This window comes from Heptranchias perlo, chromosome 5, assembly GCF_035084215.1.
Source record: "Heptranchias perlo isolate sHepPer1 chromosome 5, sHepPer1.hap1, whole genome shotgun sequence".
In the NCBI taxonomy this organism is placed as follows: domain Eukaryota; kingdom Metazoa; phylum Chordata; class Chondrichthyes; order Hexanchiformes; family Hexanchidae; genus Heptranchias; species Heptranchias perlo.
Window position 1 is genome coordinate 64654591 of NC_090329.1, and position 27910 is coordinate 64682500.

Below are 27910 nucleotides of genomic sequence, written 5' to 3' on the forward strand. Positions count from 1 at the left end.
TTCCACCATCTACAAGGCACAAGTCAGGAGTGTGATGGAATACTCTCCACTTGCCTGGATGAGTGCAGCTCCAACAACACTCAAGAAGCTTGACACCATCCAGGACAAAGCAGCCAGCTTGATTGGCACCCCATCCACCACCCTAAACATTCACTCCCTTCACCACCGGCGCATTGTGGCTGCAGTGTGTACCATCCACAGGATGCACTGCAGCAACTCGCCAAGGCTTCTTCGACAGCACCTCCCAAACACGCAACCTCTACCACCTAGAAGGACAAGGGCAGCAGGTACATGGGAACAACACCACCTGCACATTCCCCTCCAAGTCACACCATCCCAACTTGGAAATATATCGCCGTTCCTTCATCGTCGCTGGGTCAAAATCCTGGAACTCCCTTCCTAACAGCACTGTGGGAGAACCTTCACCACACGGACTGCAGTGGTTCAAGAAGGCGGCTCACCACCACCTTCTCAAGGGCAATTAGGGATGGGCAATAAATGCTGGCTTCGCCAGCGATGCCCACATCCCAGGAACGAATAAAAAAAAAAGATTGCAGATTGCGACGTGCTCATTTGGCCTCCGGGTTCCCCATGCAAAAATAAATTACATAATTCTGAAAAAAAATCACTAAAATTAAGCTATACTGGATCAGCCGCCCTTTAAACATCTCTCCCAATTTTCATTTGCATTGATCTGCTGTCGCCCGTTTTATACTATCGCCCAAAGTCAAAATTACCCCCAATGTTAGAAATGCTTGCACGAAGTTTCCCATCTGTTGGTGCATGGAACTTGATTTAGAAATTTCACTTGGGTCTTGGGTGGTGGCAATTTCGTGTGTGTGTGTGTGTGTGTGTGTGTATATAAGAGTGAGGGATATGTTATGGTGCGCACCTGTGGAACTACAAAACCCAGAATGCACTGTGACATCCCATATCATATGATAGCAAGTTCAAAAAAGCACATGTATGAGACATAACATGGGAGTTGAGGATTTCACCTCAGTTTGTGGAGCTACAATACTCAATGTACAAATGACAACCTGTATCACGGAAACTAGGCATAACACTTAACAAATAATAAGTGCAAGATGTGAGGACCAGCAAAAAAACATTTTTCAGTATTTTGTAGCAGTTTAACCAATTGAATAAAAATTCTGAGCTAGGGTTAGGATGAGGTTTATTGTGACATTTATTGGGACTAATGTTTTCATTGGGGCCATGCAAATCCATTGTGGAAACTAAGGGGGAGAAAAAAAATATTTTATAGTCATAAACAATGAAATAAAGTTCTAGTCTTATGCAAACACTGCAAATCTGCCTTGGGAAGCAGAGTTTAAAAAAAATGTAAACAACTTAAGGAGGAGATATTTTGGGGAGGCAACAACAACGTTATTTGCATCTTAAGCAAGTTTTGTAAAGTAGTAGGCTAAGTATTTCATTATATCAGTGAAGCCTGTATCTTTCAATACCAAAATGTGCATAATGTTTTACCATGTGTCATTCATGTGATATATTACTTCAATAAATTTGCTGTATTACAGTGGGCAAACCATTGTCACATTTAAGGCAACCACAGAATTACGGTAAACATCAAAAATCACACTTCAGGTCTTGGATGACCCATGAGTAACGCCACAGAAGGTTTGCTAGTATAATATTTATATTGTAGTTAGCTTTAGACCCTATGGCGAGTATGACCTTTGCCAGCCAATGCTATAACACCTAGGATTGGTGTATTATAATATAACTATTCTTGAAAATGTTTTAAAATTTTATCTTGTACATGAATATACACAGCTGGGTTCTGTGAAAACAAAATGAAAAGTTTGAAAACCAGTCAATAGACATGTGAAGCCCTGCTAATTAGAAGAGTTGTTAGCCAGATTCAAATCCCTTTTTTCCAATCCATTTCTGATAACAAAATGGTACCTTTTTCTGATTACTCTTCTCTAACATAAGGTATTTTTCTGCATTTTATTTTGTGGATACCTATTCGGCCATTTAGCTTCACCATTGGTATCATTACATGAAGCACTCCAAACCTGTTAGTATAATTACTATTAATGGAAACTCATCAAAGCCAGCTTTTACATATGAAAATGGTGGTACCAACATGTTTTGTATCCTATTCAAACTGGTGCTAACACAGTCACTCAAACTGATTTATAAAATAATAGGGCCTAGCCAGCCATTCAAAGCCCAAATTTTCAGGAGAAATTGTTAATGCAGTAATTATGTCATGCCCCAAATATTTTGAGTGTGCTTTGTAAATATATGACATAATATTTTGCTAGTGATATTTGTCAGCAAAACATTAATCTAATTTTAAAAAGAACTGGGAAGTTCTTGCCTTCTCAAAACATCTCACTCTCAAGTTGTGCAGTTTTTTTTAGTTTATAATCACATATAACCAGTGTTAGTGAGGATTTACTGTAGTAAGATATCCAAGCTAATATTGCTTATTACTAAGCATTCTACCTTTTGAAATGCAGTACAATAAGAGAGTTGGCAGTATATAATTTTAGTCCTGAGGATAGACCAAAATAGAAGTGATTAGTGCCTTACCAGAGGCAATAAGCTTATACGTGTTCTGGATAAAGCTTATTAGTATTGAGCCCAGGGCTTACATTCATCAACAGATAAAAGATGTCAGAAAAAAAATTAGGAGGAAGCTTAACACTTTAAGTCAGGGACAAATGAAAATCCTCAGGGAATGTAACTCTGTTGAGTATCTCCCATAGTTGTTAGACACAGGCCAGTCCCAACAAGAAAACCAGAAGACTGATCCTTCAAGCATGACTTCAGTATGCGTCATTTGACCATATTTTAAAAAAAAGACAAAATTCATCTTCCTTCTGGTTAAGTGTTCTGTATCCATCCTGTAGGTAGGTATCAGCCAATGTGGTTAGATTAACAGATTAGAAAAAGCAGAGATTATATCTCAGTACAATAAAACATGGTGTGGATTTGCTGTGATCTTTAGAATTAAGATGCTTTTGAAAACTGTACAAGAACCTTCATATAACAACCATGTCCCTCAAATCCGTGCAGCTACAGAGGGCATAACGCCAGATTTCCGCTCAGGAGGCGGTGGGGGGCGGTAGGGTGGAATTTCAACAGAACTCTGTTACGCCAGGATCCTTCCCACTCAGACTGGCTGTTAAATTCCGGTGGGGGAGGTCATGGGTGCATCTTGCACCCGATCCCCTATGTCAATGAGGCGTGTCTGGGAGAGTTCTTGGGCTACTCCAGGAATTCTGCCTTTACGGTCTTGAAAGACTTCAGCAGAACTGGCTGACAGTGTGAGTCCCTTTGAAAGGTCCTAAACCTTGCTGAGACTAAGGTAATTGATCCCAGAGGGGATCTTTTACCTTTTCTGGAGGCAAAGTGGCTCCTTTTGGAGCTGAAGACTCCAAATAGTTCACTTTTTTTTCTTTGGGGGTAGTGGGACCTCAGGCACAGTGGCAGTGGGCTGCTGCACCTTGTAAGGGCTGATCAGGGCAAATGCTGCTCATGTGCCCGGAAACTCACCATGGCCATGTAAATGATGCCATCCCTGGGGATTTGGGATGGAGTCTCTAGCCTGGGGCAATGGTTGGTGGGGGTTTCATAATGCTTCACTTATGCAGGCAGAACAGTCCCTCAGAGCTTTTGGGTCCTTCATCTCTTATAAAAACACTGCATTGTAAAGATTGTAGTGAAGTTTAATTTTTGCTGTCATCTTTGATAATCCAAAACTTTATCTTATAAACAGGAACACCTGCTCTGTAAAACAGAAATTCCTGATAACTGGTGACCTTTTAATGAGACGCATTAAAATTATTGTCTTAGATGTTTTAAGCAGCTGTTTGGATTCCTGAAAGACTATACATAAGCTGAATTTAATGTTTTTTTTTAAACAGATTGATGTATGCTTACTCCTTTCCGTTTTCAGTTCAGTAAAGTCCTGCCATCTCATCTATTAAAAACAGCAGATAGTTTATTTTCTACAATAACTCTAACTCTAGCCAGTGTAGTGAAAACAATTGATAAAAGAACAGAAATACAATGTGCTGATTGACACAAATTGAACATGATGAGATAAGGACATTCTTTGGCCATTTCTGTCTTACGCTCTTAATCAAGCATTTGTGCAGTCAAGCATGATTCTGTGAAAATCAAAGTAAAGGTTTTATTTGTTTTTGTTTTACTGAACAAGGAAGTGACACAATTTGAAGAAACCTCTCAAGTTTGACAATAATATCTTCGTCTGCCAGCTTGTTACTAGCTGCAGGCAGTGCATATCACTTTAACGCCTTGTCTGTCAGTGATAATCTATGCCATCAGACTCAGACTGCAGAACAAGTGTAGGAGTGCCAAGCAATCATCACATTGTTTTAACTAATAACACATCACACAATCTGCATAGAGAAGATATTCTGTACATCATACTGGAAAGGTGTTTTCTATCCCTCGGGGCTATTACTTAATACTAGTGGATCTCCTGTGGCATTGCACACAATAAGTCAGAGAATACGTTCACTCTCTTACCTATCTGATCTCTTTGAGTTGCCATTTCTCTGTTTTCCTTCTTTTGATGTGGAGATGCCGGTGATGGACTGGGGTTGACAATTGTAAACAATTTTACAACACCAAGTTATAGTCCAGCAATTTTATTTTAAATTCACAAGCTTTCGGAGATTTTCTCCTTCCTCAGGCAAATGTTTCATCTTGAAATGTTTCATCTTGAAACATTTGCCTGAGGAAGGAGAAAATCTCCGAAAGCTTGTGAATTTAAAATAAAATTGCTGGACTATAACTTGGTGTTGTAAAATTGTTTACAATTCCTTCTTTTGCTTCTGTCTCCCTCTTTCTCTTCTCTTCTGCTTATTTCTCCTTAACCCTATGTGTTTCTCACAAAGGTGGGTGGCAAGAGCCTCTTACCTTCAACCTGCTTCCTTCCTCCCTCTTTCCCTCCTTCCTTCTATATCTGTTTCCCTCAACACCTGTCTGTCTGCACACTGATTGCCTTGGCAACGGGCAGTTGAAAAAACTGTCTGTACTCACCAAGCATTGTTCTGTGAATTATAAATGCGATTTCATTTTGAGGATCTCATTTCACATCGTTCACCTGACGAAGGGGGAAGCCTCCGAAAGCTTGTGAATTTAAAATAAAATTGCTGGACTATAACTTGGTGTTGTAAAATTGTTTACAATTGTTTCCCTCAAAGAAGCTTTATTTGTTTTCAAAGTTAAACTTATTTTTTTCAAAAAGGAAATTGAATTAGAATGAAGAAAGATACTGTCTATCTGCCTTTCTCTCTCTCTCTTTCCATGTGCCTCACAGTTGTTGGCAACTAATATCTCTGTTTCACAAGAGTAAGAAATTATCAATTACCTTCCCCAACTGTAAGCAAAACACAGTTATAATTAGTTGGCTTAGCAATTCAACTAATTTGTTTTGTTTTGAAAATTTAACTAACATTAACATGAAGTCTCCCTCTGTCTACTCATCCCCCTACTCTCTCATATCTCCTATCTCTGGCCCTAGTCTGTCTGCCTGTCTCTCTTTCTCTTCCCCATCTTAACTTAATGTATTTTCTGAAGTTTACAGAACGCAAAGCAAAGCTACAAAAGGCATGTAATCAGTTTCTCTCGCTCGCCTAGACACACGTATTTATGTTATTTATTTTACAAAAAACTCTCAATATAAAGTTTACGGTAATAGCTTATGGAAATCTGTCCTCTTTGTTTTGCAAAATTATTTGAAGAAAAGCTACTGAGTATAAAGTGCTACAAACCACTAAAAAATATTGCATCAATACTGTTGACTAGTACTCATTTGGGTGAGTTTGATGCTCACCCCACATCCCTGCCTGCCTCAAAGGCGCTCCCAGTTAAACCTTCCACCCCACCCCCATCAAGTCCAAGCCGAGGCTTTAGAGAGCTGCTTAAGCTTTCAAGTAAAAATGTTAATGAAGGCATTAAAAACATAAAAGATAATTCAGTGAATAAATTGAATTATATTATTGTGAAATATGTAATTTTTACATTTGTAAATTTTGATTAAACCTTATTTTTGGATGTAAGAAATTTCAGTTACTAAGAAAAAAAATGTCAGATATAAAATTCAGAAAGCATTTCAGCGATTTATAGGAATCAGGTGGCTAGATTGTACAATCACACAATGATGTACTCTTACTATAAAATAGCAGGTATTGTGTGCCGTATATCTTGATACCTTTGTCATTGAAAAGGCCCATTATAGCACTACCTATATGGTACTGCAGGTACTTTATAGTGAGTTTCAATGAAAGGTACATGTATTAAAATCAAAGTATAATGATGTTTGCATTGCAAGTTGAGTCTACATATTTAGGTACAGGGCTTAATCAACGTCTCAATACCATTCAGATTTTGCACCTTGAACTGTAGACACTTTTACATTAGTACTTGTTTAGTTCCGGTTGTGGAACATAAGAACCAGGAGCAGGAGTAGGCCACATGGCCCCTCAAGCCTGCTCCGCCATTCATTCAGATCATGGCTGATCTTCAACCTCAACTCCACTTTCCGACCCGATCCCCATATCCCTTGATTCCCCTAGAGTCCAAAAATCTATCTATCTCAGCCTTGAATATATTCAATGACTCAGCATCCACAGCCCTCTGGGGTGGAGAATTCCAAAGATTCACAACCCTCTGCGTGAAAAATTTCTTTCTCATCTCAGTCTTAAATGGCCAACCCCTTACCCTGTGACTATGCCCCCTAGTTCTAGACTGTCTAGCAGAGCGAGCTCTGGAAGAGCAGCATCTGTGCATCAATTCCTCAGGTTTATATTACTAGCTCACTTGCTTGAGGATAAATTTCCTCTTCTTCCTTGTTTTCCTAAGCTGTGTACTAACTATTATGTAGAGAAATAGTGGGTGACTTAAATTCCAAACCTCTGGTTTGAAGTTGCACAAGAGCTCTCTGGTGAACTTTTTTTCTTCCTACATTGGCATCTCTCCTCAGCAACTAGGGTCAAGGATGTCACGGAGCGGCTGCAGGGCATTCTGGAGGGGGAGGGTGAACAGCCAGTAGTCATGGTCCATATCGGTACCAATGATATAGGTTTTTTAAAAAAAAGGATGAGGTCCTGCAAGGTGAATTTAAGGAGTTAGGAGATAAATTAAAAAAGCAGGACCTCAAAAGTAGTGATCTCAGGATTACTACCAGTGCCACGTGCTAGTGAGTATAGGAACAGGAGAATAGACCAGATGAATGCGTGGCTACAGGGATGGTGTAGGAGGGAGGAAATTAGATTCCTGGGACATTGGGACCGGTTCTGGGGAAGGTGGGACCTGTAAAAGCGTGACGGGTTACACCTGAGCAGGACCGGGACCGATGTCCTCGTGGGGGTGTTCGCTAGTGTTGTTTGGGGAAGGTTTAAACAAGAATGGCATGGGGATGGGAACCTGAGCAGGGAGACAGGAGGGGGAAACAAGGATAGAAACAAAAGACACAAAGGGAAGAAGCAATAGTGGAAGGCAGAGAAAACAAGGGCAAAAAGCAAATTGGGCCATAGTTCAAAATAAAACTAAGATGACTAGCAATCTTAAAAAGACAAGTCGAAAGGCATTGTGTCTTAATGCGTGGAGCATTCGCAATAAGCTAGATGAATTAACAGCGCAAATAGATATTAACGGTTGTGATATAGTTGCGATTATGGAGACATGGCTGCAGTGTGACCAAGTATGGGAACTGAACATCCAAGGGTATTCAATATTTAGGAAGGACAGGCAAAAAGGGAAAGGAGATGGGGTAGCGTTGTTAGTAAAGGAGGAAATCGATGCAATAGTGAGGAAGGATATTGGCTCGGAAAATCACGGTGTGGAATCTGTATGGGTGGGGCTAAGAAACACCAAGGGCCAGAAAACATTGATGGGGGTTGTCTATAGGCCCCCAAACAATAGTGGAGATGTAGGGGAGGGAATTAAACAGGAAATTAGAGACGCATGCAAGAAGGGTACAACTATAATCATGGGTGACTTTCATCTACGTACAGATTGGTCAAACCAAATTAGCAATAATACTGTGGGGGAGGAATTCCTGGAGTGTGTACGTGATCGTTTTGTAGACCAATACGTTGAGGAACCAATTAGAGAACAGGCGATCCTAGACTGGGTATTGTGCAATGAGAAAGGATTAATTAACAATCTTGTTGTGCGGGGTCCCTTAGGGAAGAGCGACCATAACATGATAGAATTCCTCATTAAGATGGAGAGTGAAGTTGTTGAATCTGAAACTAGGGTCCTGAATCTAAATAAAGGAAATTACAAAAGTATGAGGTACGAGTTGGCTATGATAGATTGGGGAACTTCACTAAAAGGGATGACGGTGGATAGGCAATGGCTAATACTTAAAGAATGTGTGCAGGAATTAGAACAATTATTCATTCCTGTCTGGCACAAAAATAAAACAGGAAAGGTGGCTCAACCGTAGCTTACAAAAGAAATTAGGGATAGTATTAGATCCAAAGAAGAGACATACAAAATTGCCAGAAAAAGCAGCAAGCCTGAAGATTGGGAGCAGTTTAGAACTCAGCAAATGAGGACAAAGAGATTGATTAAGAGGAGAAAAATAGAGTATGAGAGTAAACTAGCAGGGAACATAAAAACTGACTGTAAAAGCTTCTATAAATATGTCAAGATAAAAAGATTAGTGAAGACAAATGTAGGTCCCTTACAGTCAGAAAGGGGGGAAATTATAATGGGGAAAAGAAATGGCAGAACAATTAAACACATACTTTGGTTCTGTCTTCACAAAGGAGGACATAAATAACCTGCCAGAAATGTTAGGGAACCAAGGGTCTAGTGAGAGGGAGGAACTGAAGGAAACCAGTATCAGTTTAAAAAAAAAGTGCTAGGGAAATTAATGGGGCTGAAGGCTGACAAATCCCCAGGGCCTGATAATCTACATCCCAGAGTACTAAAGGAAGTGGCCCTGGAAATATTGGATGCATTGGTGGTCATCTTCCAAAATTCTATCGACTCTGGAACAGTTCCTACAGATTGGAGAGTGGCAAATGTAACCCCACTATTTAAAAAAGGAGGGAGAGAAAAAACAGGGAATTACAGACCAGTTAGCCTAACATCAGTAGTAGGGAAAATGCTAGAGTCTATTATAAAAGACATGATAACAGAACACTTGGAAAGCATTAACGGGATTGGACAAAGTCAGCATGGATTTTTGAAAGGGAAATCATGCTTAACAAATATACTGGAGTTTTTTGAGGATGTAACTAATAGAATAGATGAGGGAGAACCAGTGGATGTGGTGTACTTGGATTTTCAGAAGGCTTTTGATAAGGTCCCACACAAGAGGTTAGTGTGCAAAATTAAAGCACCTGGGATTGGGGGGAATATACTGGCATGGATTGAGAATTGGTTGACCGATAGGAATAGAGAGTAGGAATAAACGGGTCTTTTTCCGGGTGGCAGGCAGTGACTAGTGGGGTACTGCAGGGATCAGTGCTTGGGCCCCAGCTATCCACAATATATATCAATGATTTGGATGAGGGAACTAAATGTAACATTTCCAAGTTTGCAGATGACACAAAGCTGGGGTGGAATGTGAGCTGTGAGGAGGATGCAAAGAGGCTCCAATGTAATTTAGACAAGTTGGGTGAGTGGGCAAGAACATGGCAGATGCAGTATATCATGGATAAATGTGAGGTTATTCACTTTGGTTGCAAAAACAGAAAGGCAGATTCTTATCTGAATGGTGACAGATTGGGAAAAGTGGAGGTGCAACGAGACCTGGGTGTCCTTGTACACCAGTCGCTGAAAGCGAGTATTCAGGTGCAGCAAGCAGTTAGGAAGGCGAATGGTATGTTGGCCTTCATTGCAAGAGGATTTGAGTACAGGAGCAGGGATGTCTTACTGCAGTTATACAGAGCCTTGGTGAGACCATATCTGGAGTATTGTGTGTAGTTTTGGTCTCCTTATCTGAGGAAGGATGTCCTTGCCATGGAGGGAGTGCAAAGAAGGTTTACCAGACTGATTCCTGGGATGGCAGGACTGACGTCTGAGGAGAGATTGGGTCGACTAGGCCTATATTCACTCGAGTTTAGAAGAATGAGAGGTGATCTCATCGAAACATATAAAATTCTAACAGGACTAGACAGACTAGATGCAGGGAGGATGTTCCCGATGGCTGGGGAATCCAGAACCAGGGGTCACAGTCTCAGGATATAGGTAATGCCATTTAGAAGAGAGTTGAGGAGAAATTTCTTCCTTCAGAGGGTGGTGAACCTGTGGGATTCTCTACCACAGAAGGCAGTGGAGGCCAAGTCATTAGATGTATTCAAGAAGGAGATAGATATATTTCTTAATGCTGATGGGATCAAGGGATATGGGGAAAAAGTGGGAACAGGGTACTGAGTCAGACGATCAGCCATGATCATTGTGAATGGTGGAGCAGGCCTGAAGGGCCGAATGGCCTACTCTTGCTCCTATTTTCTATATTTCTCTGTTTCTATGCAACAAGGTTGAAATCATCATGCTTTAGTGGGACAGGGAGTCAAGCTTGTGTTCGAGCACTCAAAGACAGTGTGTGGAGTTCCAACATGTTCCTCCATCATGCTGCCCACAACTCAATACTTTCTGAAGTAGTATTTGGAATCCAGTAGAGTAAAACATTGAGCAGCATTTAACTTCAGTCAGTAAGTCTCAAAAATGATGGAAATAATTAGTGCCTTACCAGGGCAGTAAGCTTATATATGTAGTGGTTAAAATTTATTAGTATTGACCCCAGGGCTTACATTAATTGATAAAAATGTCAAAGCAAATTAGGAGGAAACTTAATGCTTGGGTCAAGAAATAACACCAGAGCTGTATCTCCCATAATTAGTAGATACAGAGCAGTTCTGACAAGAAACCAAGAGACTGATCTGAGAAGTGTAGCTTCAGTAGGCATCATCCCACCAATATAAAATGTCATCATTATTCTCCTATATATTGACTTGAAAAACAGTTGGGCTGAAAATCATCAGCCACGCTCTGCCAGTGGGAGTGTGATGGAGCGGGTGGTGGTCACCACCTTCCTGATCCTGCGGGAATATCTGGGGTCAGGGGGAGGTTACCTAATGTAAATGGAGCCGCTGGTGTCCGTGCCACTATGGACGCATGTAGGGTGCCTGATATAAAAGGGAGTTGACATCAGTAATTGAGCTGGAATTTTTAGGAGGCTCAGGCCAGGACTCTGGCCCGGATCCTCAAGTGGGCTGTACTTCTACTGCTTAAAGGACCTAAACGGCTGGCTGATCCCAGCATTTATGTGGCTGGTCATTAGAGGGATGAGGGCCAAGGGAATCCCTGGTATGGGAATTTCTCATTGCTGGCCTTGCCCCTTCTGATGTCATGCTCCATCTGCAGATTTGGATGGATGCAGGGAGGTAGCCTAGTGGTGGAACTGGAAAACTGCATCTCAGTGAAATTTAAACTGATGTGGACAATTAAAGGGAAGTTGCAGGATAGGAGGACAAAATCCTTGCAACCTTGGGAAAAGGTTGGGGTGGGGGGGTGGCGGTGGGGAGAGGAGGAGCAGCAGCAAGAATGCCACAGGCAGCGGTATTAAACTTAGTACCAGGAAATATATTGTCGCCCCAACAGTTCCCCTCTTGGTCCAATAAATTCATCTAGGACAGTCTCTTTGTCGAAATAAACACTCCCCTTGAACAAAATAAAGTCCCACACTGAGATAAATTCACTATAAACCTAACAGTTCCATGGCTGCTAGGTCACCTCCAGTACCAATCCCAAGAGACCATTATTTATGCATAAGCTTTGACAGTGAATGTTGGCAAGCTATTCCATTATAGCTAAGCTGATTTGGTCTACACTTCTAGGATGGGTCAGGAAGGGATATCATGCCCAATTTCCACCCCACCCTCCCCCACTCAAGGAGGCTGTGGCTAATTCTGGTGACCTTGTTACTGCTCCACTGAGAATAGCACAGGCAGGGGATTTAACCTGCTCTGTGTCGCTCAGTTACTCATTCGGTAAACTCATTGAACTATCTTGGGAACTGTCAATAATATTTTGAGCAGTAGCTCAAGAATGAAATAAACTCTTGTTGGAAGCAATTTTCAGTAATTTCCTTATAAGGTGACAACCTTATGGAAATGAGAGAAATCATTCAGACAGGATTGGTGGTGTGAGAAATGGAAAATGCTACACTAGTGTTTTCACACCATTCTAGAGGTTATACCGTTGTATGAAATATATTAATTAAGCCCGCATTATTTTCTGAAGAGCACTGATGCACAATTGCAAAAGCACATATGATATTTGGGGCTATATTTGTTTTTTGTGTTTCTCTAGAAAATGTTGGATGAATGCCAGGACCGAAGGAATTGTCAGCTTCTTGTCAATAGTCGGATATTTGGGACAGACCCTTGTCCTGGAACCAGCAAATACCTCATAGTATGGTACAAGTGCCGGCCAAGTAAGTAGCTCACCTAACATTTATTTAAATGTGAATGATGAGAAATATTTTAATTCTGTTGATGGGTTTGAACATTTAACCTACAATGCTACTAAACCAAGGACTCACAATTTTTGGGAGAATTAAAGCAGAAACTTCATTCTTCTTCTCTGTGTTTTCTCTGGAGGTTTATCTGATAAAAAGAGTTTTATTCCTGTGTCAATTATGGAGAAAAACCTATCTTTATTTCATACAGTGCTTTAAAAATAGCTAGGGTTAAAATGGAGACCAGACTCAAAGGGCCCGATTTTAGCACCCGGTTCCGGGTGCGTTCTCGGCGGGGGGGCCTCTAAAATCCCGGTTTCGAGGAGCGGGACCGGATCGCGCCTCGATCCCGCCCACTTCCGGGTTGCGCGCTGACGTGCGGGGGTGCGTGCGTTGGCCCCGCTGGTGGGAATCCCGCAGGCAATTAAAGCCAGCGGGGTTCCACTTGAGTGTATTTATCTTGGTATTTCAGGTCATTAAATGACCTGATGTGGAGATGCCGGTGATGGACTGGGGTTGACAATTGTAAACAATTTTACAACACCAAGTTATAGTCCAGCAATTTTATTTTAAATTCACAAGCTTTCGGAGATTTTCTCCTTCCTCAGGCACATTTGCCTGAGGAAGGAGAAAATCTCCGAAAGCTTGTGAATTTAAAATAAAATTGCTGGACTATAACTTGGTGTTGTAAAATTGTTTACAATTAAATGACCTGATTGAGCTGTTTATTTAACAGGTGTCGGATTTTACAGTGAAATGAGACTGTTTCCCATACTGGGGGAAACACTCACACTCTCAACGGACGTGTTGCAGCCAGCAGCCTGTGGCAGCTGCCAAGGTGCATTCCACAGGTGGGGGGGGGGGGGGAGAGCCTTCACCAACGCAGGAGGACACTCCGTAACATTGGGCAACGCCTGCCCTCCACCACCCTCCTCCAAGCAAGAAGATTCACCGGCGTGGAAGTCCAACCCCTGTGCGAGGACACACTTTTCTAGCGTGCACAACCCCGCAAACCTAAACCTGCCAGATGGGTGCTGCGTTGACATCCTCGGAGGACGAACAGCATGACCAGCCTCAGCAGCCTCGCAGTCCACGCCGTCCGCCTCAGAGACATGCATCCCCACAACACGGTGCTGCGGCACATCCACCTGCACAGCAGGATGGAGGGCATCCGCAGAGAGAGATGCGTCGCAGGAGGCACTACCCTTCGCACAGGGTCTACAGACCGAGGCTCAGCTTCATGGACCTCTCTGAGCAGCAGTGCATACGGAGGCTCAGAGTCACTCGCCAGGTAGTCGCCGACATCTGCAGCCTCCTCAATGACGAGCTGCTCCCGGATGGACCAAGCAGCATCTTCTTACCCGTCGCCGTCAAAGTCACCACTGCCCTCAACTTCTTCGCCTCCGGATCCTTCCAGGGTGCCACGGGGGACATCACCGGGGTCTGTCAGTCGTCTGCACACAAGTGCATAAGGCAGGTCACCGATGGGTTGTTCCGCAGGGCCTCGACCTACATCAACTTCGCCATGGATGAGCGCAGCCAGACGGAGAGGGCGGTTGGATTCCATGTTGTGGCTGGCTTCCCACGGGTGCAGGGTGTAATCGATTGCACCCACATAGCAATACGGGCACCTCCACATGAGCCAGGGCTGTTTATCAACAGGAAAGGGTATCACTCCATGAACGCCCAGCTCATTTGTGACCACCGCCAGAGATTCCTACACGTGTGCGCCAGATACCCTGGCAGCTGCCACGATGCCTTCGTCCTCAGGGAGTCCACCGTCCCGCCCCTCTTCCACGCACCCAACGCCGGCAACGGCTGGCTCCTCGGCGACAAGGGATATCCCCTGCACACGTGGCTTATGACACCTCTGAGGAACCCCATTACCGAGCCACAGCGTCGGTATAATGACAGCCACATTGCTACCAGGTCTACAATTGAGCAGGCTATAGGGCTGCTCAAGATGCGCTTCAGGTGCCTTGATCGTTCCGGGGGAGCGCTCCAATACACGCCACTCCGAGTGGGACGAATTATAGTTGTCTGCTGTGCCCTGCATAACATGGCACTACAGAGAGGGGTGCCGCTGGAGGAGGCCCCATGCACACCTGCCACCCACATTGAGGACGACAATGAGGAGGAGGTGGAGGAGGAAGAGGAGGAGGAGGAAGAGGGAGAGGAGGAGGAACGACCCATGCGCCGAACACCGGCTCACCTGCGTGCTCGTCAGGCCAGGGAGGCACTCATATGCCAACGGTTCTCCTAACATCACACTGTGTGAGGCGTTCACATGTCATAACGTGCACAGACGAGGGTCCATACAGGCTCCCTCCACAGAAGAGTGGTGCCTGTACACCTGCACCCACTGGATTATGCTCAATGGGTGGGACGGGGTGGTCGTCGTCATGATGAGGCGCAGGGAAGGGACATATTGCACAAGCCGCAGAATTATGGACAAGAGGTGGCAGCATTGGTGAGAAAAAGTGAGTGTATTTTGTGGTGACATTCAAAGAGTAGAAAATTAAAAAAAAACGACAGACACCCTGGTGCAATCCCTGTGTGCTCACGGAACTTTAGGCGTTCGTTTTCGGGACCCCCTACGTGGTGCTACCCCTGTGGCTCCAGCAGAGGTGGTGGCAGGTTGCTCCTGTTCGTGCCCTGACCGGGTAGATGCTTTGGGCCGACGCCCCCTGGGTTTCGGTGCCCGTGAGGGCACCTCCACAGACTGCTCCTCCTGCACCTGTGCAGGGGCAGACTCGGCCACCTGGAGAGGATGGACTATTGCGGGCACTGGTTGAGAGGGGGGCAACGGGTGAGACTTGGGGGCGCCTTGAGTAGCGTCCACACTTCCATTTCCCCGTTCACCATCTTCCCTCTCATGGCCAAGGCCCACATCACCCCTTCCACCCTGCTGGACGGCAGTTTGGATGACGTGGGTGAGACCTTGCAAGGCCACCTCCAATGTATCTGTCAACCTGTTGATGGCGGCAGAATGTTGTTCACCCTGAATCCGAACAGCCGTTGTGAGGGCCTGGATGGACTCATTGGTGAGCTGTGCGTGACGCTCGAGGGAGGCTAGCCTGTCCTCCACCGCAGACGTTCCCACACCTACCCGCGACACTATCTCAGAGATGCCTTCACGTCCCTGCGACACTATCTCGGCGATACCCTCCTGCACCTGTGCCACCATTCCCCTCATGCAGGAGTTGGACTCCTCCATCCTCCGTGCGATTGTGGAGAGTGCGCGTGGCACCTCTCCCAGTACCTCAGCAATGTTCTGGTGCCCCTCGACGACTCTCCTTTTGACAGGTGGCCCACTGGGTTCAGCATCTGGGTCCGGCTGAGCAAAGCCTGGAGAAGAGTGCTCCCACCGACGCGGACCCTCCGCGGCTGACCCTGCCACCAGGGTCTGCTCATGCTCATGTGTGCGCGGTGACTCACCATGTGCAATCCCAACTAGCTGAGGGGGGGGACCCACCGAGGTGTGTGTATCTGCGCTGGTGGATGCAAGGCTCATGTGTGACGATGCACCCTCAGAGACGGGCATGTCCTCTGAGGAATCGCCCTCAACCGAGATGTCGATCGCAGACGGTCCTGGAAGAGAACAGAGGGAAATATCAGGCATGTGACCAAATGTGGCGGTGCGGCATATGCCATGTGATGCTACGATCATTCACGATCATGAGTGATGAGTGCCAGCTTTCCCTTACCGGCCGTTTCGCCAGAACCAGACTCGCCATCCGCCATCGACAGGCAATGCAGCGTGCGGCTGATCTCCAGTGCCTCGACCTCGGCGTCTGTCAGGGCCATCTCGTGTGGCGGGCCCCCTCCGGTGCATGCCCTATCGCGTGCGTTCCTGGCCCTCTTCTCCTGTGAGGGCAAAACACAAAAACGTTATTGAGTGATGATTACAATGTGAGACGCTTCAAGCATTGGTGTGATTGGGTTGAACGTGTGCCAGATGGATGGGAGGATGCGTGTGCCACATGGCCATCCCATTGTATGGGCATTGGGGTGTGTGGTAGTGGTCGAGTGGGGACAGGGACGGTGGGTACGTGCAGGCACTGTGAGGATGATAGTTGGGTGGCTGTGAGGATTGGTGCGGGAGCGCAGTACTGTCAGTGGAGATGGGGTTGTGAGGTGTTTGAGGTGATGTGGAAGACGGAGTGATGCAGAATGCGTTAGTGTACTCACTTTTCCGGACCTGGTGAGGTCATTGAATCTCTTGCGGCACTGAATCCAAGTGCGGGTGGTGTTTCCCCTGCTTGTGACCTCCGCGGCCACCTCCTCCCATGCCCTCTTGGTGGCGCTGGCAGGGCACCTCCTTCCATCCGTGGGGAACAGCGTCTCCCTCCTCATGCGGACCCCGTCCAGCAGCACCTGGAGGGCGTGGTCCGTGAAACGGGGAGCAGCCTTACCCCTGTGCTCCTCCATCCTTGATGGAGTGTAGTTTGTGGCTGGAGGGGCTTTGGTGGACTGCCCCTTTAAATAGAGCGCAACCATCGCTCAGACGTCAATGCGCATGCGCAGGCCGCCGGCACGCAGCTGAGAAGCGCGGAACCCGTAACTGCCGGCTAATCACATCAATCATCCCGCGATCGCGTGCGCAACGCACTCAATTTGGCCGGCGCGTTTTCCTCGAGCCCGCCCGACCACCCGCTGCCAACCCGCACCCCTGGTAAAATCGGGCCCAAACTGTTTATTGGAAAATGGGCCAGATAATTTGGCGAAATTCAAAATGTACATTGCTTAAGACTGTGACAATGGGAGAAATCTGTCCTGGATGGATTCAGTTTGTTTATGTCAACACATCTGTTCAGAAATTAATTAAATAATGCTTGATGGTTAGTGCTGGCTGTTTTTAAATGGTAACACACGTGGATTGACAAAACCGGGATTAGTCAAAGTCAATTACTCCGATGGATGAACCATTAAAGGGAGAAATTGCAAGAAGGCAGTGATATCCCAATGTTAAAACCTTCCCCCAGTTGAGAGTTTTGTTGCAGCCACCTTTTCAAAGGGGTCTTGTTCAACAAATCACAGGTTTAGTTACTCATCCTCAGTCCTATTTGGAGATCGGGGGTAAATTTTAACCCCATAAACGAAGATAAAAATTGTAAAAAACTAAAATCTTGACCCCAATCCGACTCCAAGCCACCCACTTCCGAAGGTAGGTCGAGGGGCGGGCGACTAACCCGCTCTCAGGAGGTGGGTCGGTCAGTGAAAGCTTTTATGGAGGCAGCGGGCCTCCATTTTGACAGCTTTTTTATTTTTAACTCCTGGGGGCCAGGATTCCCGGGCCATCTGCTTCACGCCACGTTAGAGGAGATGAGAAGGGCTGGATCAGCAGGTAAGTGCCTTTATTGCACTGCTTGTGAGCCAAGAAGAGCAGGAGTTCTTCCTCCAGGCCCAACAAGCTACCTGCTGGGACCCAACAAAAGCGATCGACCAACGCCACCGCCCCCCCCCCCCACCCAACGATCTCAGCCCCCCCCAACGATCTCAGCCCCCCCCATGATCTCTGATCTCCGCGCCCCCCCCCCCCGCGGTCTCTCCGCGCCCCCCGGCGGACTCTCCGCGCCCGCCCCCCCACCCCACCGTGTTCTCCGCACCCCCCACCCTTGTAATAGGATGGCAAGGAAGGACAGCACTGCATTGAGAGGTCAATGATCAAAAACTTAAGAGTTATGAATGTGACTTTTGAATTACTGAATGCACATGTAGTTGTTTCAGAGTTGCTACTTGTTCTGTAAATTTGCTCTGCCATGTAAATAGGATTAATGCAGAGTAACAGCAGGAAATTCACTACAAAATTTACTCTGGTAAAAATAAAGATGGCTAGTAGAAAAAGTAAATCTGTGAACAAAATGTAATGGCACAAATTAGGATAAGGTATGATTTATTAATGTTTCCTTTGTATCATTTGCACTGGATCTCATGATGCTTATTAGTTTCAACTATATTAATAACACTTGGATATGTTTGCACTGTAGATCAAATTATTTGTCATTTACTGTGAGCAATGTTAACTATGAATATTTATGGCAGATATGTACAAAGAGAACGTCACTAATAAGGATGTTCAGAATCCCTTTGCTGTGAATGAAGATTTATTTTCGAGCATGGACTATTACAAATTATACTTTCAGCTTTTCTTATAGTTCTTTTGAGTTTAAATAGCATATTAACAGATTTTAGGATCCCGAGTTGCAGAATCATAGAATCATTGAAAGGTTACAGCACGGAAGGAGGCCATTCGGCCCATCGAGTCCGCGTCGGCTCTATGCAAGAGCAATCCAGCTAGTCCCACTCCCCCGCCCTATCCCCGTAGCCCTGCAAATTTTTTCCTTTCAAGTACTTATCCATTTCCCTTTTTAAGGCCATGATTGAATCTGCCTCCACCACCCCTTCGGGCAGTGCGTTCCAGAACGTAACTACCCACTGTGTTAAAAAAAAAGTTTTTCCTCATGTCACCTTTGGTTCTTTTGCCAATCACCTTAAATCTATGTCCTCTGGTCCTTGACCCTTCCACCAATGGGAATAGTTTGTCTCCATCTACTCTGTCTAGACCCTTCATGATCTTGAATACTTCTATCAAATCTCCTCGCAACCTTTTCTGTTCCAAGGAGAACCACCCCAGCTTCCCCAGTCTATCCACGTAACTAAAGTCCCTCATCCCTAGAGTCAGTCTAGTAAATCTCTTCTGCATTCTCCCTGAGGCCTTTACATCTTTCCTGAAGTGCGGTGCCCAGAACTGGACACAATACTCCAGTTGTGGCTGAACCAGTGTTTTATAAAGGTTCATTATGACTTCCTTACTTTTGTACTCTATGCTTCTATTTATAAAGCCCAGGATCCCCATATGCTTTTTTAATCGCTTTCTTAAACTGCCCTGCCACTTCCACCCCCAGACCTCTCTGTTCCTTTACCCCTTTTAGAATTGTGCCCTTTAGTTTATATTTGCTCTCTTCATTTTTCCTTCCGAAATGCATTCTGCATTTAAATCTCATCTGCCACGTGTCCGCCCATGCCACCAGCCTGTCTATATCCTCTTATGTCTAGCACTATCCTCCTCACTGTTTACTACGCTTCCAAGTTTTGTGTCATCTGCAAATTTTGAAATTGTGCCCTGTACACCCAAGTCCAAGTCATTAATATATATCAAGAAAAGTACCTACCCTTGTACCGACCCTTGGGGAACACCGCTGTACACCTCCCTCCAGTCCGAAAAACAACCGTTCACCACTATGCCCCCGCCCCCAACGATCTCCGTTTCCTGTCACTTAACTAATTCTGCATCCATGTTGCTACTGCCCCCTTTATTCCACGGGCCGCAATCTTTATGAAGGGCCTACCATGCGACACTTTATCAAACGTCTTTTGAAAGTCCATATACACCACATCAACTGCATTGCCCTCATCTACCCTCTCTGTTACCTCATCAAATAACTCTATCAAGTTAGCTAAACATGATTTGCCTTTAACAAATCCGTGCTGACTTTCCCTAATCGATCCACACTCGTCCAAGTGACTGTTAATTCTGTCCCGGATGATGGTTTCTAAAAGTTTCCCCACCACCGAAGTTAAACTGACTGGCCTATAATTGCTGGGTTTATCCTTACACCCTTTTTGAACAATGGTGTAACATTTGCAATTCTCCAATCCTCTGGCACCACCCCCGTGTCTAAGGATGTTTGGAAGATTATGGTTAGTACCTCCACAATTTCCACCTTTACTAACTTAGGATGCATCCCATATGGGCCGGGTGACTTATCTACTTTAAGTACAGCTGGCCTTTCTAGTACCTCTTTATCAATTTTTAGCCCATCCAGTATCTTAACTATATCTTTCTTTACTGAGACTCTGGCAGCATCTTGTTTCTTGGTAAAGACAGATGCAAAGTACTTATTTAGTATCTCAGCCATGCCCTCTGCCTCCATGAGTAGATCTCCTTTATGGTCCCTAATCGGCCCCACCCCTCCTCTTACTACCCGTTTATTGTTTACATGCCTATGGAAGACTTTTGGATTCCCTTTTATGTTGGCCGCTAGTCTATTCTCATGCTCTTTTTGCCCCTCTTATTTCCTTTTTCACTTCCCCTCTGAACTTTCTATATTCTGCCTGGATCTCACTTGTGTCATCAACCTGACATCTGCCGTACGCCCCTTTTTTCCACTTCATCTTACTCTCAATCTCTTTTGTCATCCAGGGAGCTCTGGCTTTAGTTGCCCTACCTTTCTCCCTAGTGGGAATGTACCGAGACTGTACCCGAACCATCTCCTCTATAAAGGCCGCCCACTGTACAATTACAGTTTTGCCTGCCAATCTTTGATTCCAATTTACCCGGGCCAGATCTGTTTTCATCCCACTGAAATTGCCTCCTTCCTTGTTGGGCTGGAAACGTACTGGTCAAGAAAGTTATCATAGAGTCATAGAGTTATACAGCATGGATAGAGGCCCTTCGGCCCATCGTGTCCGCGCCGGCCATCAAGCCCTGTCTACTCTAATCCCATATTCCAGCATTTGGTCCGTAGCCTTGTATGCTATGGCATTTCAAGTGCTCACCCAAATGCTTCTTGAATGTTGTGAGGGTTCCTGCCTCCACAACCCTTTCAGGCAGTGAGTTCCAGACTCCAACCACCCTCTGGGTGAAAAAGTTCTTGCTCAAATCCCCTCTAAACCTCCCGCCTTTTACCTTGAATCTATGTCCCCTTGTTATAGAACCCTCAACGAAGGGAAAAAGCTCCTTAGTATCCATCCTATCTGTGCCCCTCATAATTTTGTACACCTCAATCATATCCCCCCTCAGCCTCCTCTGCTCCAAGGAAAACAAACCCAATCTTCCCAGTCTCTCTTCATAGCTGAAGCGCTCCAGCCCTGGTAACATCCTGGTGAATCTCCTCTGCACCCTCTCCAAAGTGATCACATCCTTCCTGTAGTTTGGCGACCAGAACTGCACACAGTACTCCAGCTGTGGCCTAACCAGTGTTTTATACAGCTCCATCATAACCTCCTTGCTCTTATATTCTATGCCTCGGCTAATAAAGGCAAGTATCCCATATGCCTTCTTTACCACCTTATCTACCTGTTCCGCCGCCTTCAGGGATCTGTGAACTTGCACACCAAGATCCCTCTGACCCTCTGTCTTGCCTAGGGTCCTCCCATTCATTGTGTATTCCCTTGCCTTGTTAGTCCCTCCAAAGTGCATCACCTCGCACTTTTCCGGGTTAAATTCCATTTGCCACTGTTCCGCCCATCTGACCAACCCATCTATATCGTCGTGCAGACTGAGGCTATCCTCCTCGCTATTTACCACCCTACCAATTATTGTATCATCAGCGAACTTACTGATCATACCTTTTACATTCATATCCAAGTCATTAATGTAGACCACAAACAGCAAGGGACCCAGCACCGATCCCTGTGGTACCCCACAGGCTTCCAGTCACAAAAACAACCTTCGACCATCACCCTCTGCCTTCTGCCACTAAGCCAGTTTTGTATCCAAAGTGCCAAGGCACCCTGGATTCCATGGGCTCGTACCTTCTTGACCAGTCTCCTGTGCGGGACTTTATCGAAGGCCTTACTGAAATCCATGTATACCACATCCACTGCGTTACCCTCATCCACACGCCTAGTCACCCCCTCAAAAAATTCAATCAAATTAGTCAGACATGATCTTCCCTTGACAAAGCCATGTTGACTATCCCTGATTAATCCTTGCTTCTCCAAGTGGAGACTAATTTTGTCCTTCAGAATTTTTTCCAATAATTTTCCTACCACTGATGTTAGGCTCACTGGCCTGTAGTTCCCCGGTTTTTCCCTACTCCCCTTCTTGAATAATGGTACTACATTAGCGGTTCTCCAGTCCTCTGGCACATCCCCTGTGGCCAGAGAGGTTCTGAATATATGTGTTAGAGCCCCCGCAATCTCCTCCTTTGCCTCACACAGTAGCCTGGGATACATTTCGTCCGGGCCTGGGGATTTATCCATTTTTAGGCCTGCTAAAACCGCCAATACCTCCTCCCGCTCGATGTTAATATGTTCGAGTATATCACAGTCCCCCTGCCGTATTTCTATGTCTACATCGTCCTTCTCCATAGTGAAAACAGATGCAAAAAATTCATTTAGAACCCCTCCTACATCTGCCGGCTCCACACACACATTGCCATTTTTGTCCCTAATGGGCCCTATTTTTTCCCTAGTCATCTTCTTACCCTTAATATACTTATAAAACATCTTAGGATTTTCCTTTATTTTGCTCGCCAGTGTTATTTCATGGCCCCTCCTTGATCTCCTAATTTCTTTTTTAAGTATCCCCCTGCACTTTTTGTACTCCTCTAGGGCTTCCTCCATCTTTAGCCTTTTGTATCTGCCAAAAGCCCTCCTTTTTTTCCTAATCCATTCTCGTATATCCCCTGACATCCAAGGTTCCCTGGAGTTCTTGGAACCACCCTTGACCTTTATCCTGAACACATTTCAAAAATTCCTCCCCCTCTTTGCCCCTTATATTGTTATTGTTATCCCAGTCTATATTAGGATAGTTGAAGTCCCCAGTTATCACTACTCTATAGCTTTTGCACCTCTCTGTAATTTCCCTGCAAATTTGCTCCTCTATATCCTTCCCACTAGTTGGTGGCCTATAGAATACACCCAGTAATGTAATGGCACCTCTTCTATTTCTTAACTCTAACCAAATAGATTCTGTCCTTGACGCCTCCAAGACATCCTTTCTCTCCAGCACTGCAATATTCTCCTTAATCAATACTGCCACCCCCCCCCCCTTTCTTTCCTTCCCTATATCTTTGCTGACCACCTTGTATCCAGGAATATTTAGTACCCAATCCTGCCTTTTGTTGAGCCAGGTCTTGGTTATCGCCACAACATCGTATTACCATGTGTCTATTTGCGCTTGCAGCTCCCCAACCTTGTTTACCACGCTTCGTGCGTTTACACACATGCACTGCAAACCAGTCTTAGACTTTCTTGTACTCTTTCTTAGTCTGATCCCACCTAATAACCGTACTATTTCTTGCTGTAGTGCTCTCTTTCTCTCCTGATCCTTTGTGCCCCTTGTTTCTCTTTTCCAATGCTACATCCTAGTGCCCATCCACCTACCAAATTAATTTAAACCCCCCCACAGCACTAGCGAACCTCCCCACGAGGACATTGGTCCCAGCTCCGTTGAGGTGCAACCTGTCCAGCCTATCGAGGTCCCACCTCTCCCAGAACTGGTCCCAATGCCCCAGGAATCTAAAGCCCTCTCTCCTGCACCATCTCTCCAGCCACGCATTCATCTGGTCTATCCTCCTATTTCTATACTCGCTAGCACGAGGCACTGGGAGTAATCTGGAGATTACTACCTTTGAGGTCCTGCTTGTTAATCCCTTTCCAAACTCCGTAAAATCTGCCTGCAGGACCTCATCCCTCTTTCTACCTATGTCGTTGGTACCGATATGGACCACAATCTCTGGCTGTTCACCCTCCCCCCCCCCCCCCCCCAGAATGTTCTGCAGCCGCTCAATGACATCCTTGACCCTGGCACGAGGGAGGCAACATACCATCCTGGAATCACATCTGTGGCTGCAGAAACGCCTGTCTGTTCCCCTAACCATAGAATCCCCTATCACTATTGCTCTCCTGACCTTTCTCCTTCCCCCTGTACAGCTGAGCCACCCATGTTTCTATGGTCTTGCCTCTGGCTGCACTCCGCAGAGCAACCCTCTCCCTCACCAGTATTCAGAACTGTCTACATTGACAGGTTGTATGTATCTCAATATCTGCATTAACAACTTATATGAATTCCTTGGTGTCTCCATTTACATGATGTACATGTTCCAGTGTCCCCATTAATAGGCTATATGAGTGTCTGTCCTTATTTAGAGAACAAGTACCTCACATTCCCATTAGCTGGTTGTACATATTCCTGGTGTCCCCTTTAATGAGTTTGCATGTTGTGGTTTTGTAAATGAACAATCTCAGTCAGATTACGTTTTTGCTTTATTCACAACTGAATTGTGAGTTTTAAAGAATGACTTATGTGTGCCCTCTACTTTCTAAACTGAATTTTAGAGATCATTATATGACAGTTTAAAAATACAGTCAGACCTTTTAATGAGGAATATTGTCATACTTTCAACAGAAGTTTGAAGTGAAGGTGATATAACAACCTGGGAAAAAACAACCTGTTTTCAATTTATGGGATTGTGCACACCATGGAATGTTCCGCTCAGCATGCCTCTTACATTGGTCAGTCACACGGTCCATCCCATGCAGGGAAAACGAGCCACTTCTTAGACAAATGCGATAGTGATGCTTGCTTCCTAGTTAACAAATGTATTATTGTTATGAATCATACAGAAATATCTGTAAAACAATCATAATTCTTTGGGCCTTTCTGACAAAGAGCATTTATTTGTTATACTTGTCAGGTAAGGCCTGTAGAAAAGTAAATCTGTTTAGCAGTAGTCAGCCTCCTGTGGTTCCCGCTCCTTCCAAAAGAGGAAAAATAAAGTAACTAACTTTGATGTCCTGTACTTGTTTTTAGGAGATAAATGCTTTGTCACTGATCAAAACTGTCAGTACTAATGGAATCTGTGAAATATGTGTCCCTCATATCAGTCTCATCTTCAGAATTGCAGGTAGCATTGCCATGGGTTGCTATCTGGTTACCAGCCATTTACAGAAATAATGGCCCAGAATTTACTGCAGTCAGTGAACAAATGGGTGCCCTTGCCCGTTTAATTTCCATGAGACTTTGCACTGAAAGTTGCTGTAAGTGGGAGATGGAAATGGTGCAGCGCCCACTACAGGGCATCTGGGATCTGTGTGAACAGGGCAAGCAACTGTGTATCTCCTTAACCAATCAGATTGAAGGATTGTAAAATGAACAGGATCGAGTCTGAACCAGGAAGTGTAAGTTAGAATAGTGAATTTAATGTTAAATCAGGTATAGAAAGAGAAATAAAGAAAGGGAAAGAAAGATTGGATTAAGAGAGAGAGAAAATAGAGACAGAAAGAAAAGGTTTTTAAAAAAAATTGTAATTTAAATTTTTATAAAAATCTCCAACAAAATCTCCAAAATTAAAACCTGAAGGAATGAGACTCCACACTTGTAATAGTTAACTTCCGGTGCCAGAGAGGTTGTTTGGCAGTAATTAACACATATCACGCCATTAAAAGGGATATTTTGATTGAAATGGACAAGCTCTAACTTTCTGTGATGAGTTTAATTCATATCTACCATACAAATACAGCAACTTCACACCGTTCAATGCATTTGAATGGTGAGTCAGACATCGAGATGCCGTTTTCACAAAGTTAATGGGGGAGCAGTGCGTCTTGGACAGCAATTTCCGATTCTCGTGTTTAGTCATGTATTTGCCCTCATCTGAAGTTGTTGTGCGATTTGCCAATAAATAATGCGCAAATGCAGTAATGCTCACTGTTAATTTGATAGCAAATTTTGGGTCAATATCTTCTGTGAGACAAAACCCTGCTTGTTAACATCATAGGGACACTGAATACAAGATTGAATAAACACATCTCCCTGTTTGGGAAGATCTCTGCAGTTTACTATTTCAAGATAAACGAATGAAATCAGCTTACCTTTTAGAAAATGTTGTTGTACATAAGTCAGATTAGAAAAAAGTTAAACATTCTATTGTGCCAGACTTCACTGATGAGACTGAGCTGAATTGAAGCACAAGTTGCAGAAACTGCGATTATATTGAGTGGCAGTTTCTTTTGGGTAAGTTTTGCTTCTTGTCATAACCAAAAGAAAATACTGTTTTAAATAGATAGTACTCCCGTTTTCTCATTTAGCCTAGGGTGAAAATGTCCTTTTTGAGTTGCAAGTTTTTAAAATGAATTTCTTCTTCCTCTTTTAGGTTTGCTAGTCGCATGGACCGTTCTTAGGTCAAACAAGAGAGTTGATTTCCTCCAAGCTCTCTCTCAATGCCGTTTTGTAACTTGCCACATGATTTCTTTTTAGACGTTTAACTTATGGAAGTTTTCAAATCCAGACTAGCCTAGCCACGTGTCAGTCCCTTTGTTAATTGCCTGCACAGCATTTCTGTCAGAGCTGCATCTTTGATTAATAGAGACCATCTATTACTTCAGTTTATCTCCTATCTAAACTCACTTATCATTGGATTGCATTTTCATTTGGAGTATCCTAAGGCCTGCTGCTATTCAGTAGATAATTTATTTTATCTCTAGAGTGGCTACAATTAAATTTAACCACTCATGTCTCCATCACAAGTGGCTTTCATTCTGATGCTGCTGGAGCACGTGGCCTTTGTAATGTGCTTGTGGCACTATTTCATTACAGAAGCTAATGGCCTTTGAGGCAGCTTTTTGTATTGATGGGTAGGCAGCACAGGGAGACAAGCCTTTGTACCAAGACACTCTTTGCAAGGCAGGTGGGTAAATACAATTTTAGAATGGAGGAGCGGAGGTCATCACCTTTGACTTCAGGGGAAGCAGAACTGCATTATTCTAAAAACCTTTCAGACTGCATACACTTCTTTACCTTTTGAATATTTGGCATTCCCAATCCGTTAAAATCCATCTATAACAACAGACCATCATTCTTCTCAATGTTTGGTTTGGTATTTGGCAAAAGCATGACTGAAGCAAAAGAATAGCCTGATGGTAAAACAAAAGCAAGTAAGCCCACATTGCAAACAGGAATTATAGATTTTCAACAAGGGACAGTTAAAGGGAAACCTACAAGGACATGTTAGTTATATTATAACTTTGTGACTGTAGTCAAAGGCTCATACCACTTTTTTGATGGTCAGAAGACCCTCTCTTTTCCCAGTTATATTACAGGAGCTGGTTTGACACCTGCTTTATAGCAATGCAAGCTAGAAGCACTGAATTATACTGCTGTCCTCTGGTTAGACAAAGCGTAGCTCTACGCATGTATACCTATATGTATGTGTAAGGAATCTTACAACACCAGGTTATAGCCCAACAAATTTATTTTAAAATCACAAGCTTTCGGAGATTATCCCCTTCGTCAGGTGAATGCTTGTGATTTTAAAATAAATTTGTTGGGCTATAACCTGGTGTTGTAAGATTCCTTACATTTGTCCACCCCAGTCCATCACCGGCATCTCCACATCATGGCTACTATATGTATGTGCAGAGCTCTGCTTACTGATATCCAAATGCTAATTATATTTTTGATGTGAGCAAAGAGCCGACTGAATAGTCAGCCCTTTGTTAACACTTAAACGTTTAAAAATGTAGCATAAAAAGTTGGACCACTTAGGAAAGTTTTAAAGTTCCCTTCATGTTAGCTGCAGTTATCTGCTCCCAGTGCAGTTGGTGGTCTCGCACTGCCTGCCAGGATTCGATGTACCAGCAGATCAGCAACTTCACTCTCTAGTTATACTGCAGCTTCGACATCAATTT

General features: G+C 44.4%; 1 protein-coding gene across 1 annotated transcript in view; it reads left to right on the top strand.

The window, feature by feature from the left end:
- Positions 1 to 27910, top strand: part of LOC137321818 (protein eva-1 homolog C) — a 338629-nt gene that overhangs the window by 131808 nt on the left and 178911 nt on the right. The window contains exon 3 of the mRNA XM_067984520.1: positions 12343 to 12466. Within this exon, the coding sequence (XP_067840621.1) occupies positions 12343 to 12466 (124 nt within the window). The remainder of the gene's footprint in view (positions 1 to 12342; positions 12467 to 27910) is intronic.